Source organism: Populus trichocarpa, chromosome 6, assembly GCF_000002775.5.
Source record: "Populus trichocarpa isolate Nisqually-1 chromosome 6, P.trichocarpa_v4.1, whole genome shotgun sequence".
NCBI lineage: Eukaryota > Viridiplantae > Streptophyta > Magnoliopsida > Malpighiales > Salicaceae > Populus > Populus trichocarpa.
Genome location: NC_037290.2, coordinates 20,902,791 through 20,918,698, shown reverse-complemented (window position 1 = coordinate 20,918,698; position 15,908 = coordinate 20,902,791). Strand labels below are relative to the sequence as shown.

At 33.5% G+C, this 15,908-nt stretch overlaps 2 protein-coding genes across 2 annotated transcripts; one reads left to right on the top strand and one right to left on the bottom strand.

The window, feature by feature from the left end:
- Positions 1-5,303: 5,303 nt before the first annotated feature.
- LOC7497652 (uncharacterized) lies at positions 5,304-7,792 on the bottom strand. The gene is made up of 3 exons (XM_002309224.4): positions 7,409-7,792; positions 5,942-6,049; positions 5,304-5,859 (listed from the first exon to the last, which is right to left on the bottom strand). Exons 1-3 carry the CDS (start codon positions 7,727-7,729, stop codon positions 5,548-5,550), a joined length of 741 nt encoding a protein of 246 aa, XP_002309260.1. The 5' UTR covers positions 7,730-7,792; the 3' UTR covers positions 5,304-5,547.
- Positions 7,793-11,517: 3,725 nt separating this feature from the next.
- On the top strand, positions 11,518-12,417 carry LOC7479481 (RING-H2 finger protein ATL70). Its single transcript, XM_002308293.4, has one exon. The coding sequence runs from the start codon at positions 11,732-11,734 to the stop codon at positions 12,233-12,235; it is 504 nt and encodes a 167-aa protein (XP_002308329.2). The 5' UTR covers positions 11,518-11,731; the 3' UTR covers positions 12,236-12,417.
- The last annotated feature ends 3,491 nt before the right edge of the window (positions 12,418-15,908 follow it).

The following is a 15,908-nucleotide window of genomic DNA, read 5'->3' as shown; positions in this document are numbered from 1 at the left end:
CAACCTTTGTCTAGCTATGTAAACTTACACAACCTTGAAGACTTTTTTTCCTCCATTAATTATGTGTTCATTTAAATTTTAAAGAGTCTCTTTTAAACCTAATTACATGGGACTTGTTTAAGAAGTATTCGTGGTACGTACCCTATTCTCAACCTTTCTAGTCTATCTATCAACCTGGAAAAAAACTTAATCTTTGTAGAGTTTTCCGTATATAAATTTAAGCCATTAATTTGTAATTCCATGATAAAACTAATGTGCAACTTGGTGCAGATTTGCACCATGAAAAATCAGATAGTAGATCATGTATACAACAATGGTCTGCCCAGATCTTGAAAACCTGTAATTAATCGGTATATGACTTATCCTACCATAAAAAGAAAAGAAATTTTAATACTCTTACCAAAAATGCATGATTATAGAATCTTGGCTTCTGGATTTCTAACCCATATGCAGATAACCTCTTAAGATCCAATAAGGCCTCCACCCCTTTTTTTTCTTTGCTCTTTTCCAATTTTGGCCACTGCATTTAATGCTTTCTTAGCCCTTGTCACTTTTGTCATCTGTTATATAAACCTCCCATTGGGTATGGTTTAGAGCAAGAGTGAAAAGCAAACATGACGAGAAAGAAGGTTAAGCTCACGTGGATAGTGAATGATGCTGCTAGGAAAGCTAGCCTCAAGAAAAGGAGAGTCGGGTTGCTCAAAAAAGTGAGCGAGCTAACCATACTATGTGGCATCGAGGCCTTTGTTATCATCTACAGTCCAGATGAACCCGAACCAGCTGTCTGGCCATCACGCCCTGAGGTGCGACAACTTCTTATGAGGTTCCAAAACATGCCCGACATGGAGCGTTATAAGAAGATGACGAATCAAGAAAGTTATCTGAAAGAGAGGATGGCCAAACTAAATGACCAGTCCAGGAAGCACCTAAAGACTAACAGGGAGTTGGAGATGGCTGGTCTCATGCAACAAGTTTACCAAGATAAAGGATTCGATGGCTTGGACCAAACTCAATTGCGTGGTTTAACTTTGTTGGTGGAGGAGAAAATGAAGGAAATAAGGAAAAGGGTTGAATATTTTCAACAAATTCCTCCACTCCAGCCAGGTGCATTCCCACCTGGTCCTTTTCCTTCTAATCATCAAGACCCTAACAAGGATGATGGTGGCGACGATGATGGAACTAGCGGCCAAGCTGGAGGAGAATCTAGAGATGGGAGGAACAATCCAAAAGATGGTGGTGCATCATGGGACCATTGGTTCACTGATATAATAAACAACCCTGAGCATAATGTTGCTGGAGGTAGCAGTGCCAGAAATGTCTTGGGGCGACCACATCTAATTAACTTTACTGGTGTAAGCTCTGGAGGGGGACCTGATATTGGATTCCACCCTGGGCATAATGGTGGTGGTGGCAGCAGTTTTAGAGACATTGTTGGATTGGGCCTCCCTCATAGCAGAAATATGGGAGGCATCCGTGGTGGACATAGTTTTGATCTGGGGCAGCTGCCTCATGAAAATGAAAGTTTAAGAGGCAGCAGTTCTGCAGGTGGAAACAATTTTGATTTGAGGCTACCTCTTGGCAGCAATATGACAGGAGGTAACAATGCTGGAAACAGTTTTGATCATTGGCTGCCTCGTGGCCTAGGATTTAATCCAGGAGGCAACAATAGTGTTGGACACAATTTTGATCTGGATTTGCCTCAAGGAAATGATGTAGGAGGCAATAGCACTGGTGGAAACAACTTTGACCTGTGGCTGCCTCATGTAAATAATATGGGGCGCAATAGCGCTGTTGTGAATAATGTTGATCCCTGGCTGGCTCGTGGAGATATGGGTGGAGAGAATTTAGGACTGGGGCTGCTTCCTGGAAGTGATTTTGCAGGAAGCAGTACTGGTGGAAATCCTTTTCATGGACTGCAGGGGATGCATCGTCGCGGCTATAGTGGAGGCGGAGCAGGCAGTGCTAGTGGAAGCGACTTGGGGCTGCCTGGATCTTTTGGAGCTGGTTCAAGGGATATCGGGTAGCCATTTGATGTTACCAAAAGCTGGCCTGGTAACAACTTCAATCCTTGATTTGCAAGGATTTTCTAGGCCTGGAAAATATTTTTTTTAAAAAAAAAATTGCGAGAAAGTGAATTATTTTCTAATGTTTAGTAGTGTAATGAAAAATAAGTTGGAAAACACTTCCAGTATTTGGTTATGTCATGGAAAATGAGCTGAAAAATAACTTATTAATGTTTTATTTTTCTCAAGTTTATTAAAATAATGAGGAACAAATCTTACAAATTAAAAAGTTGAATGAGAATAAAATTGAAAAAATATATAATTTCATAAATTATCTCAAATAAAATAAATAATAATCAAAATAATAGAGATCAAATCTAAAAAATAGAAAAAAATAAAAGATGAAGAAATTAAAATAATAATAATAATTAACATTTCATAAATTATTTCAAATAAAATAAGTAACAATCAAAAGAATGAAGATTAAATTTAATAGATAAAAAATTTCAATAAAAAAATGATAAGGAAAAAACAAATAACAATTATAAAAATGAGGACCAAAGTTAATATAAAAATTAAATTTTAAGAGATGAAATTGAAAAATAAATATTCAAAACAATATATATATATATATATATAGCAATCAAAAGTTTGAGGACCAAATTTGATATAATCAGCAAATAATATGACATTTCTAAATTTTTCACAACTTCCAGAAAGTGTTTTCAGTCCAAATTTTTCAGGAAAACACTTTCCTGAAAACCAAGCTAAATTTTTCTTTGACTGGAAAGTGTTTTCCGTTAACCAACTTTTCTAATGACAAACAAACACAGGAAAGTTTGGAAAATGGTTTTCCGGAAACCACTTTCCGGGAAACAAACATGGCCCTAGCTTGTGTGTTCCGTCTAATAATTTCTTGGATGTGGGTCTCATGCATCCCCCCTCCCCCAAACTTCTTAGCATTTTAGGAAAATAAATATTTTCCTATTTGTATTTTTTATATATTTTATTAAGATAATTTTTTAGTTTTTATTTTATTTGAAGATAATATTTTTTCTAGTTTATTTTTCTATTCGTTTTCATTATGATTTTTTAGTTTTTTTATATAAATAATTGTAATAACGTTTTGACAAGTGAATACATTAATGAATAAAATTAAATATTTTAAGAATCTCTCTATACTTATGGTGTTTTTGGTCTTTGATGGTTTTGAGATGTAACAAATGCCTTTATCATTCACTCATGTCTCTATTAATTGGTATTAAAACTCAACGATCATTGGTGGTTATTTTGCTTTACTATGTGTTGCATAACAACCATGCATGGCTAGAAAATGTTGCAGAACAAGACGTTTTTGTATAAGAGGGGATGAGGAGGTTTTTTTTTTTGGGAAAAAGACATTCCGAAACTAGTGTGTTATTTTTGTCTACGTCAATTGTTGTCATTCAAAATATTGATACCGATGATGAGGTGGCTCGCACGAAGGTTTTATATTACGGGTCCACAATTGGACGACCTGCATAAAAGTATAATTTTTCATTCACCTGTAATTTATTTAAATCATGTTAATTAAACAAATTTCCAATAAGTATTGCTTAGAAAAATAATGACAATCTTATAAATAATTAATATTTTTTATTGATTTTTTTTAAAATAATGTTAAGTGTCAACATGCGTACAAAGTTCATGATATAAGTGATAAATTTTCAAATTATAACGGGTAATCACAATATATAACAAACTGGAGGATGTTAAAGTATTTTAGAGTGTTTGTACATAAATACATGATATTGTGTTAAATTGCTTTAAAGATATTCAAAACAAATTTTTTTTAAAAAAAGTGTTAATAACAATTGGATTGGATTTCATAGACATCAAGTAACGAATTTAATAAAAAAGATACATAATTAATTTGGATAAAATATAATCAATAGTGAAAATTTTTAATAAAAAATAATATTTTCATTGGTAGGCCATAATGGTTAGTTTCGATCCATTTCTACTCTTCTTGGACAATGTACAATTAAATTTTAAATAGTGTGAAACAAATAAATATGTATTTTATTTTTTCAAATGTCACACCGAAGGAATTGAACCGAACGGTATTGACAACTATGGTATGCATAACTACAAAACTACAAAACCAGTCAAAATTACTTAAATCTAAGTCAGGTATTTGGGAATGTGATTCTAGTTTTTTTAAAGTAATTTTAGCTCAAAAATAAATATATAAAATTATTATCTTTTAAAAAAAATTATTTTTAACATTAATATATCAAAATAATTAAAAATATAAAAAAAATAATAATTTCTACAGTAAAAACAATCACCTACTAAACACCCATGTTTCATGATGATGCATCTTCACATCACATCATATTATCTATATTTGGTTTAACGGCATATTTTGCTCTTAACTATTGCGGTTGTTGTGAAATGAGGCTTGTGCTTTTAAATCAATTTTATCCTTCAATTATGGTATTTTAGGTAAATATTGTCCCTCCTTTTGATTTTATCGTCAGTATTGACCAAAGATTCTTTAAAAAAAAACTCATACTTTGATTTTTTGAACTGGGATTTCTCATTGATGCTAAAGAAAATTCAATCCAATTTTTTTAAAAAAAAATTGAAGCCAAAAGATATTTTTGTTTATTTTATAAACAATAGAAATTGAATAAAACATTAAAAACAGAAAATAAGCTGTAATTATCTTTAAACAATATGAGAGTTCTGAAGAGATCATATGAAATTATATGAGTAATAATTTCTAAAATTAATCCACTTTAAATTTAGTTAGGTATTACATATTCGCCATGCAAATACTTAGAAAATCATACTAAAAATAAGCAAATAAATTTATATGATATTTTAGATCCCCGACAAAAATTGGAATCATTCCAAATTATTTTCTATTTTTTACAATTTTGTTAATGTTTAATGTTTAAGATTACAAAAAAAACTTCTTGACTTCAAAAATTTTTGAAATAATTTTTTGGAGTAGATTGAATATTTGTTAGCACATATTGAAAATCCTAACTCAAACTATCAAATAAAGAATTGTTCTTTAAATAGTTTTTGATCAATAATAAAAGTCGAATAAAAAAATAGCTAATTTTGAAGGATGTAATTCAACTAGTCAGGTTATAAATTCACTCTCTAGAAATCACCAGTTTGAGTCCCACAAATCTTAAAAATACTGGAGATTTACATGATTATTAACTTCAGAGCCCGTAAAATTAGTAGTAAGAGTTTCATATCCGTGGAATTCAATCATTTCATCACAGATGTAGACATACACAATTCAAAAACCTCGGGCATATGCATTTAACATCATGGAAAGCGCAGATTCCAAGCATTTTAGTCTCGTTTAACATTCATAGCAAATAACTGATCACGTATGTAAATTTACACAGAACAACTCTGAAAAGATACAACATAGATGAGCATCGACCGAAGAGAAAGGTCTGCAACATTTGGAAAAGAAATGAGGAAAAAATTACAACATACAAGGAAACCAAAACTCTACAAACCATCTAAAGCACAATTAGAAGATGTTGTTATACTGACTGGTGAGAGAATCCCTGAGATTTGAGTAAAGACCGTAAAGCGAGTACTGTCGAAGGTTTTCCACTTCGTACCATGAGTTGAGAGCAGAAAAGTGTTTGTCTGTGCCAGAGAATGCCAATTGTATCCCAAGGCTGCAATCAACACTACCTCCGTTTTTTATGCAACTGGATGTTCTGATTGCACAATCCTGATTGTTGAGGCAGACAAATTTTGAGTTTCCTGAACATTTAGCGCAGCCATCCCTTTTCCAATATAAGTTCTGTAGCCTTCCCTTCTTAAACTCAAGCACCTGCATTACAGAAATTTAACGGGTTCCTGATGATCTTATGAAGCTAAATCGAGATCATAACGGGTCCTGGATCGTCTCTTACCAGAGTGAAGCTTGTCACAGTGTATGTACTGTTTGCAACAAAAGCAGGGAGAGACCTTGCAGCATATTTTCGACCGGCAAATGCAACCATATACCCACCAAAGTCGCCCTGCAAAGCACCAACAAAAATAGGGGATACAGTAAGCTGAATAAAAGCACTCTTGAGCCTATATCCAGTTCAGCTATGGATACCTTGGTTGATACCAGTCACCAACAAAAGGGGATACAAAAAAAGAGATTGAAAGCCACTAGTACCATCACTTAAATCCAGCCTTATGGTTTATGGTACCTCGGTTGATACCATGCTTGACTTGATAAACATGTATATTGCTATCAACAAATTAATACTCACTGTGTGAGATTGCAGGTAAGTTATTTGCTATATGGTGTAAATATAGATAAATGAAAGCGGATTTTTTAAGGAGAGGTTATCAGATAATATTCATCTGTAAAGAACTCAATTCAGATCTCAACTAAAAAAATTAAACATTCCTCGGAGAATGAATTTTAACTACAGGTCCATTGAAATAGTCTGCTCTTAGTCAAAATTTAGTTGTCTCTTTATTTTCAGCTGCTAGTTTTTCATTTTAGGCGAGGAAGAGTAAGGTACATAGGAGTTATAGTGACAAAGGTTAAACAGTTGTTACAGTTGCAACATGTGTATTGTGGTGAAAGATGTATAAAAATGATACTTCGTCATGGCAATGAAAGAGATTATTTATTTCCAAGTGCAAACGACAGTCTATCTTGTAGGCATGCTAGACTCTAGTTTTGGTTTGTGTTAAGATAACATCTCACTGGAATCTAGAAATACTCGTATTGTTTATTATAGTTCTAAAACAAATAAGCAACACATGAACAACTCTAAGAGTATATACATTTGTTTCTTTCAACTTTTGTCTCCAGATCTCTCACTGCACCCTTTACTCCATAAACTCAATTTATCTATAATTTTCTGACAATTGGAAGAACGTGAATTAATCTTAACACTCCTTAATGAACATTTTCAACACTCCAAGCTGATTATAAGTAGACAAAAGGCACAGATACCTTGTTTATTTAATTACTTGAAATAAAATCTTCTTCTATTTCCACAACCCAGGTATCACTTTATCAGCACTTTTCAACAACTAAATGCTTGCTCCTCTAGCTATAACAACTATTTCCGAACAAATTAATTGCCGAATTCTGCATTTTGTGGGAGTCTAAGACACAACACATGAAGGAAAAGATTGCAATTGTTCTTGGTCGAGCAAGAATGAACAGTTCATGTTCATGGCAGATATAAATGGACTTAGCACTAAAGATTAATCAATTAAACAAAGAAACTGATCTATGGGATGGGCACCATCAATGTTTTGAATCTAGTAGAGGGATAAAACCCCGATTGACTTAATTTAAAATATCCAAATAAAAAAACAACAGAAAATTAAAGAAAGCATACAGAGAGGGTGGGGGTTCAACTAACCGGAGAGAAAGATGAGGTGTTGATAGTGAGGAGAGAGATCTCATCGACTTTAGGTCTAAAAACTGAGATCTGAGAATTCTGGCTAGTAAGAGAAAGTCTGCTGTCACAGGGAGACAACTGTAGGGTACTGTTGAAGAAGAAAGCCTTACTCGACGAAAAAGCGATAGAAAAAGTGAAGCCATCTGATACCTGTACAGTGGTGTCTGCACAGGGTGAGTAGACATGGTTCGTGTTGTCTGATTGTACAGGCAATAGAGTTGATGATGTTATTGTTACGAGGAATAAAAGGAGAGGTTTTAGCTCTCTTGTCAACGTTGTCATTCTTTTCTCAGGCGGTTGCTTTGGTCGGGTGTTTTTTGGTTTTTAGCTTTTTATTAATTTTTGACTTGGCAGGAGAGAGAGAGGGAGAGGGAGAGGGAGAGGGAAGGAATCTCTTGCTGGAAGGAGGATTGGGCTGCATTGTCTTGGGCTTACTTTGATGGCCCAAATTAAACGTAGTGGGCTATTTTTCCGACTCTCTAGCTCGCCCTCCAAATTTGACAAAAACTCTTTGTTAAGGCCCGTTTGATATTGTTGCAGTTCTTATTTTCTATGGCTTTTTTAACATTCAGTTTTCCAAGATTTTCACTGGCCGCACTATTTATTTTTTTCATGTTTCTAGGTATTAATCTTTTCTACCATTGCTATTTATTTTCTATTTCTTAAAAATTGTTTCTCAAAGGTTCAGGAACCAAAAAGAAAACAGTAAATTGATCCGGTTAATAGTTATGTGAAGTGGTTTAAATTTCTATTAAATTGTGTAAAGTAAAATTCTTTCTGGTTTCAGAATGTGAAAATTGCAATTCTCTCTAATTTTTATTAAGCCATGCTCTCAAAGGATAAGAGAAATAGCCTTGATCTCGTAGGCTCAACCTTAAAAAAATATTCAAAATCTTGGACTTAGTCTTAAAAAAAAAACACATCTCACGTGGACACAGTGTAGAAAAAAAGCTCAATCCTAATAAACTTAGCTACATTTTGGATTTTAGTAAGTCTATTATATTTCCATCAATATTAATGTTGTTTAAGTCCTTTAAAGGGTCATCATATTTCCATTAACATTATTGTTTATATAAATAATATTTATCACTTATTAATGTATATGTTAGAGATATTTTTTTCTCATTAAAACTATCATGAAAAAATTACACTTTAGCTCTTATCTTCCTAAAGAAACTCATAGGCTATAAACATGTGGGTTCTCAATCTCCATTATCTACTACATATTTATTTTCAAAGTCTCTCTAAAATATTATTGTATTTTCTCTAAAATAGATAATTATTTAAGTATTAAAGAGTCCTGAAATTCACCAAAAAAATATTTTGCAGATATCAGACACCAGTTATTTTAACTAGAAAAAATAAATTAAATTACTAGAATTAAGAAATTAACTGATTATTTAAGATATAAATCTTACTCCAAATTACTTGGATTTTTTAAAATATTATCGTAATAAAATGCATATCTCATGGAGTATTGTTATATATAAAGATACTGATGGTTATAAACTTAATAACCTTTAACTTACAACACACTTCCTATTAACAAAAAAAAAAAAAAAAACTAAGAAGTGAAGTGAAATTAGCGTGGACTAAAAGAAAATTTATTGTGGACTTTAATAGTGTTGTCACGTTTTTGCCCTTGAGCAATTTGGAGGCTGGGATGTGTTGGAAGAGGGGTTTTGTTTTGGTTTCTTACAGCACTACCCCATCCTCATTTTTCTCCTCTTCTCTAACATCTTGATTCTCATCAAGTTTTGCAAAGTTCTCATTAAACTTTTCATGCATTGAATCACACCAAATGTTAAGATATTGTTTAGGCGAAACGATCGTTGATTGGTAAACACAATCGGTTTGTTCTAGCTTCTTGCAGAGTGCATAAGTGAGGCAGGTCTGTGTTAATTCCTTTCACCTTTTCATTTTCTTCACTCTTTCTTCTATTTTAATTTCTCCTTTTGAATCATAAATTAACCTTGCGAGATTTGCATTTTTTCAAGTGTTTTCTTATGTTTTTTCCCGTCCTGGCTCTATTGTTCTGTTGCTAGAATCGACTGTGAAGTTGAGTCCTAGGCCGACTCTGAAGAAAAGCTTCTCATCAATATCAGTCAGGACCTCAACTTTTCAAGGACTTTTAAAGCTTCTACTGAATGTTATGACTGTAGTTGTGTTGTTATAAGCTGGAAGTGGTGGCATAAATGGTTTCTTTGTACACTTAGCAGGCAAAGGGCAGATTTGTATTCAAGAATGGCGGTGGTTGTAGTGCTATATATCAAATGGTGCATTTTGTCCACCTTGATAAGCTCAGGCTGCCATATAATATCGGCCAGGTAATCGGTCTCCAGAGATCAAAACATATATGGTTTGGCGAGGTCCTAGCATGATGACTGAGGTGGTAAAGGAGGCATCATCACCAACAACTGTGAACATATGGTTGGCTATGGCGAAGAAAAGAAACTGAGTGGCTGCAACATTGATGACTCGGAGGAGGTTTGACTCACCAGGTCCATGAGATCATCAAGTTTCAGTTATCTTAGTTGAAGTCCTGGAATTGGTCTCCGTCTCCCTAAAAGGCTACTGGGTTATACCCCATTAAGCACATTTCCTGGCCTCCTGCCCACAAAGAATTCTTAGATTGTAACAGTTTGCAATGTTTCTTAAAGCTACGGTTTCTTTGTTTTCCTTTTCCTTTATGGATAAAGCTAATTTTGGAATAGCGGCCCGGAGTAAAAAAGCTATTTGATTTGATTTTTTAATGCAGTATCAACTTTTCATTTAACAATTAAATTGAAAATAAGAAAGGTTTGAACAGGCCCAAAGTTTTAGGCAAATAACTGTACCCCATAAAAAACGAAATTATGTCATGCAAGAAGAACGGTCAAGGGTCCGGGCAACGAACACCAAAAGAAATCAAAATAAATCCTGAAAGTTATAATTTAACTAATTAAGTTTTAATTTTTTTAAAAAAAATTATTAATTTGAATTCTATAAATCTAAAGTTCATTGAAAATTTATATAATTATTAACTTTACAATCTATAAAATTAGTTAAAATATACACAAATTAGCCAAACACCCGCATTAATCTAAAATACAAACACCAAATCAAGAATAGTCCAATTCTAAACAATCTCGGCACCGTCTTTTAACAAAGACTTAATGATACTGTATTTATCAATTATACTATTAAAAAAGAAATAGACATAAAAACAAAAGAGAAATAAAAAAGAAAAACCATATTTATTCAAAAAAAAAAAACCCCATAAGAATTCCTTTCTTTTCTTGTTGTTTCTCTCTTTTTATAATTATATATTGATAATCACAGTTTAAATATCATAAAATTTTCATAATTTAAATGTATCGAGGGACTCAAGTCTGCCATTTGTGGTTGAAGGATGTCCCGAATCTCCCAGTGATTAGACAAGAAAGAATGATGAAGGCAGATTAATAAACATATGTCAAAATGCAGCCAGTCATCTCAGAGAAGCAGGAGTTCATGAGAAGCAGAATCTTTGGCATATCCCACCACAGCCTCACAACATACAGAAAACTGACACGACTGAAATGGAAATGGGAGGAGCAGCAACTTAACCACCAGTCACCCCTTGTGACATCCTTAACCTGACATGAAGAGTATTTTGAGATCGCCTGCAACAGAGACAGAACAAAGAGAAACAAGGAGGAAGAATCTTTAAATTTTGCATGCTGCAGGTGTTCACCACTAGCACCAGCCTCATTCATGGTAATTGCCTGTGATATATATAACAGTTAGCAAACACCACAGATCGACAAGAACAACTCTTAGGCTCTGTATACCTTCCTGTGGGAAGTAATGGCTGACCTTACTTGAATAAAATAGTAATCAAGAATGCATATATATTATCAACTTGGATCGTGCTTTGCACGCACAAAGAGAATTATATAAGATTGTAGAAGTGTTTTGACTCTACAAATCATATCAAGACAAGCGTAAATCTAAGGCTATGAGAGCCGTTGAGCTTAAAAAATAAGTTAATAGACTGATAGAAGATTTGAAAAACGTATGTATTCACATGCATTGCTTGGCTCGGATTGCCCTCTCTTTACTTCAAAGCCCAAGTACATCTTCCCTTTATTAAAACTCTGTCAATACTCTTTATCTATCCCATCTTACCATTGACTTTTTTAAATTTATCACACCCCAGATAGACCATTTCTCTTGCCATAGCCATGGCTGACCAAACCATTAGCACTACATATCCAATTCTAATTCCAATTCCAGCTTCTCCCTTCAATATTCCTTGAGGACATGAATAGCACAGCAGGGGATTCTGGATTTCTTGGCTCTAACAACATTGGTGGATTTGGCTATGGCATCGGTATCTCTATTGGAATCCTGCTGCTGATTACAACAATCACTTTGACTTCCTATTTTTGCACGCGAAACCAACTGGCATCGGTGCCAACCCAAGCAAGAAATGTTGCAGATCAGCAGCTGAACCTGCAGAACTTTGTCGTCGATATAGGGCTTGATGAGGCCACTCTAAATAGCTATCCTACACTGCTGTATTCGGAGGCCAAGCTACACAAGACAGGCTCCACTGCTACATGCTGCTCCATATGTTTGGCAGATTACAAGAACACTGATAAGCTCCGGTTGCTGCCTGATTGCGGGCATCTCTTTCACCTCAGATGCGTTGACCCGTGGTTGAGGCTGCACCCAACTTGTCCGGTCTGTAGAACATCTCCATTGCCTTCACCTCTAGCGACCCCTCTGGCTGAGGTGGTTCCACTGGCAAGCAGGCGGGATTGACCAATATAGTGAAGGAAAATGATGTTTAGTCTTTGGGTACCTTCTGGACGCTGCAAAATCATCACATCTTACCGGATCAGCTCCAATTATTGATCCATACAGCTCTTTCCCACAATGTAATATCTCCTATATTCTTTTGTTTTTGTAGTTTTTGAAATATATGTGATCTTCTAAAAATCTAATATGCTCAAGAAATATATTTTTTTTTGTGTTTGAGCAATGAATAATCATATATTTGTGTCAGTATTTTACTTTATTTTCAAGAAGTTGATAATTGATGATAAAAAATTTAAAACAGGCAAAATAGGTTTTTTATAGTGGAATTTAGGGAGCTTTAAATGATAAAGTCAATAATTTTTTTAAAAAAAAATATTGCAATAAATAAGAGAATAAGCTTTAAATTCCAAGAACAAAAGTATTTATTCTTATTTTTATATGATAAATGCTCTGAGATTTAAAAGTATTGATCTCTAAAAAATAAAAATTACGAACCATTTACCTAAGTGGTTTAAGGGGTATTTATAGCCCCTGAACTTTGTTGTTTTCTTGGAGAGAAGAGGCTAAAGAGTCATTTCTTTATAATAGCATTAATGAAGGCTAAATATTTCTTATACAATATTAATGAGAATAAAAAATATGGCAGGTCTCTTAGAGATTTTTTATATACTTATAGGTGAGGAAGACGAATATCTTTAATATTAATATTTTATGTGAAAAATCATAAGAATAAACAAATAGAGTTTTATGGCCCAACATTGAATCTATAAAGATCTTCAAACATTTAGCCCTTCGCATTTAGCACACCGTCAAACCCACAGTAATTGAGTATGACCGTAAGTCAAACTCATGCCAAAATAGGCATGGCACATAGCCACGCTCAAGGTCGATGGGGTTGCTAGACTCATGCTCAAATGAGCTTGGCGTGCAACCAAGCCTAATGGTGTTGGGTCTAGCAACTCACTAGACCCATGTCTGCTTAAACCCAACAAATAGTTAAACCCAGGGATGTTGGGTTTGTAAGATCGTCAAACCCACGTTCGCTTGGCTTTAGCACATAGTTGAATCCAATGATGTTGGGTCTGAAAGCTCATCAAACTCACGTCCGTTTAGGGTTAGCCCATAACTGAACCCAAAGATATTGGATTTAGCAGCTCACCAAATTTATGTCTGCTTGGACTGAGCGAGTAGTTGAACTCAAAGACATTGAGTCTAGTAGCTCGCCAGAATTATATCTGATTGGACTGAGCGCGTACCTATAGAGGCTGGGGGAGCTCATGATAGCCTATGTTGTGCTGAAAGATGATATAATAGTTCAGATCCTTTAGTTGAACTCCACTAAGAGGGAGCTTCATCTTGCTTATGATGAAATGGCCTCCCTAAAGTAAGGGATGGTTGAAATGAGGGTGTTCCAAGAAGCTCTAAGGGTTGAACTTTTACAGGCATAGAAAAAGCCTAGAGCTCTCGTGCAATGATAAAAGCTTTGAGGAATTTTTCTGAGGAGTTCCAGGAGATGTTTAAAGGGCCTATAACATTAACTAAGACACTTGGGGACAAGACTTTCCTTGCTATGTTCAACTTGTATTTCTTCAACCTGTCAAAAGGAATTTAGATGGACATTAACGATGCTTTTCATCCAATCTCCATGCCTGACTTTGTTGATGTCTTCCTTGTCAGGGCTACAACTACCCAACAGAGAGTATACCTTACTGGAGAGCCTTTACTTGATGTTGAGGCCTTAGCCCCTCCCCCACCCCTTTTGGCTTTATACTTAACCTTGGTCATGTGAGGTTTTTCATAATGTAATGAATATTTCTATTTTATTGAATATGGTATTTTATTCATTTATATGATGTTTTCTTTGAGAAAAATATTTTGTTAAACTTGTTTAGTCTAGATGGATTCAAAACATATACTTGGTAAAATCTCCATAATAGGTCTAATGCTCATGCTTAGAAAACATTTTAAGAGTAACTTCTTTAAACAGTCTGTATAGATCAAAGCCCATACTCAGAAAAAAATCTCAAATTTTAATGAGATTTTCTAGTTACCATAATACTAGGTGGCAACTCTTGCCATTCAATGTGGTGCACATCACGATCCCCAATCAGGTTTAATAATTTGATTTTATTTTAATTAGACGATAACAATATAGGCAATGATAATAAACAGAAATTGTTTTTTTTAAAACAAAAACATTGAAAGTACAAAACTGGATTTAAAAAATAGCTTAAGGTAACGTGATAGACATATAACCTAGGTAAGGGGCGAGTCAACCTGAATTAACCTGCAAAACTCATGGGCTAGGTCATGAAATTGAAAAAACCTGATTAGAAAAGAAACTGAAAAAAACCATAAAGTCAATCTTTAAAAAATAAAAAACTAAAGTCGAATGATGAAGTCAAAAAAAGAAAATAAGCCAAAGAAAAAAGACATTGATCCCCATTAACTTTTGAAACCCATGACCCGGGTCATTAAACTGGAAGAAACATATATGAAAAAATCATGAAGGCCAGTCACCGGTAAATCAAATGATAAAGGATGAAATCAGGATAAAATTACATAAAAGAATATGAAATAAAAATGGTGATTAAAAGAATGATGGTGAAAATAAAAATAAAATAAAAATTAGAGGGCAACCAAAAATTATTTATTAGAGGGTTAAATTAAAAAGAAATTTAACTTTAACAAAAAAATCAAAAAAATAAGGACTAAATTAAAAAATATATATACCATAAACTTAGATTGAAAGATGAAATTAAAAATTAATAAAAATTTTACAAAAGAGCAAAGGAAAAAAAATTAGAAATCAAAAAATAAGGACTGAATTGAAAACAATAGTATATGACAAATTGAAATTGAATGACAAAATTGAAAAAAAATAAAAGTTTATAAACGGGCAAAGAACAAAAATTAAAAATCAAAAGAATAATGATTGAAATTGAAATATTAAAAATAAATAAAGTCAACTTGTAATTTTTTGGGAGGAGAGAGAAATGAAGGGGGGGAAAAAGAATGGTCTGTTGAAGACAAACCATCTCGTCACTACCGACACATTTTAAACTAGGATGAAGATGATGTGGAGGCGCTTCCAATGACACAGTAGAATGGTAGGTTTGGTTATCAGAAAGCGCCACACACATCACCCAAATGGTGAACGGGTGCCTCTCATGCACTAGCTAGCTCAGAGTATGCACCAACAGGTTTTTCAATTTAAATATTAATTAATTAAGTGAAAATGATCAATTTACTCTTTGGTTCTGAAATTTACAAAAAAAAAAAAAAAATCCTAGGTAAAAAGACAAAAAATCTCATAAATGCATGACTTATATTTTTTTAATTTCAAGAGTAAATATATTTTTTACGGTATTAAAAAAAAAGACAAGAAATCATTGGTCAATGGCTTGAATTTTTTTTCTTACTTTGAGTGTAATTTAATTATTTACTATTTTTCAAATTAAAAAAAAAACATATATACCCGGTGACAATCGGTAATGAGAAAAAATTGAATTATCTCCCATTCAAGCCATTTCATTTTTTTTCTTTGAAGGTCAAAACCATAATTTTATTATAACAATGAATAGTGTTTTTTTTTTTTTTTTGTCTAGGTGTAAAGTGATTTCTCTACTATTTCTAGAGTTTTTTTCGTTTTGTTTGAAAGGGTTTTTTTTAGGTA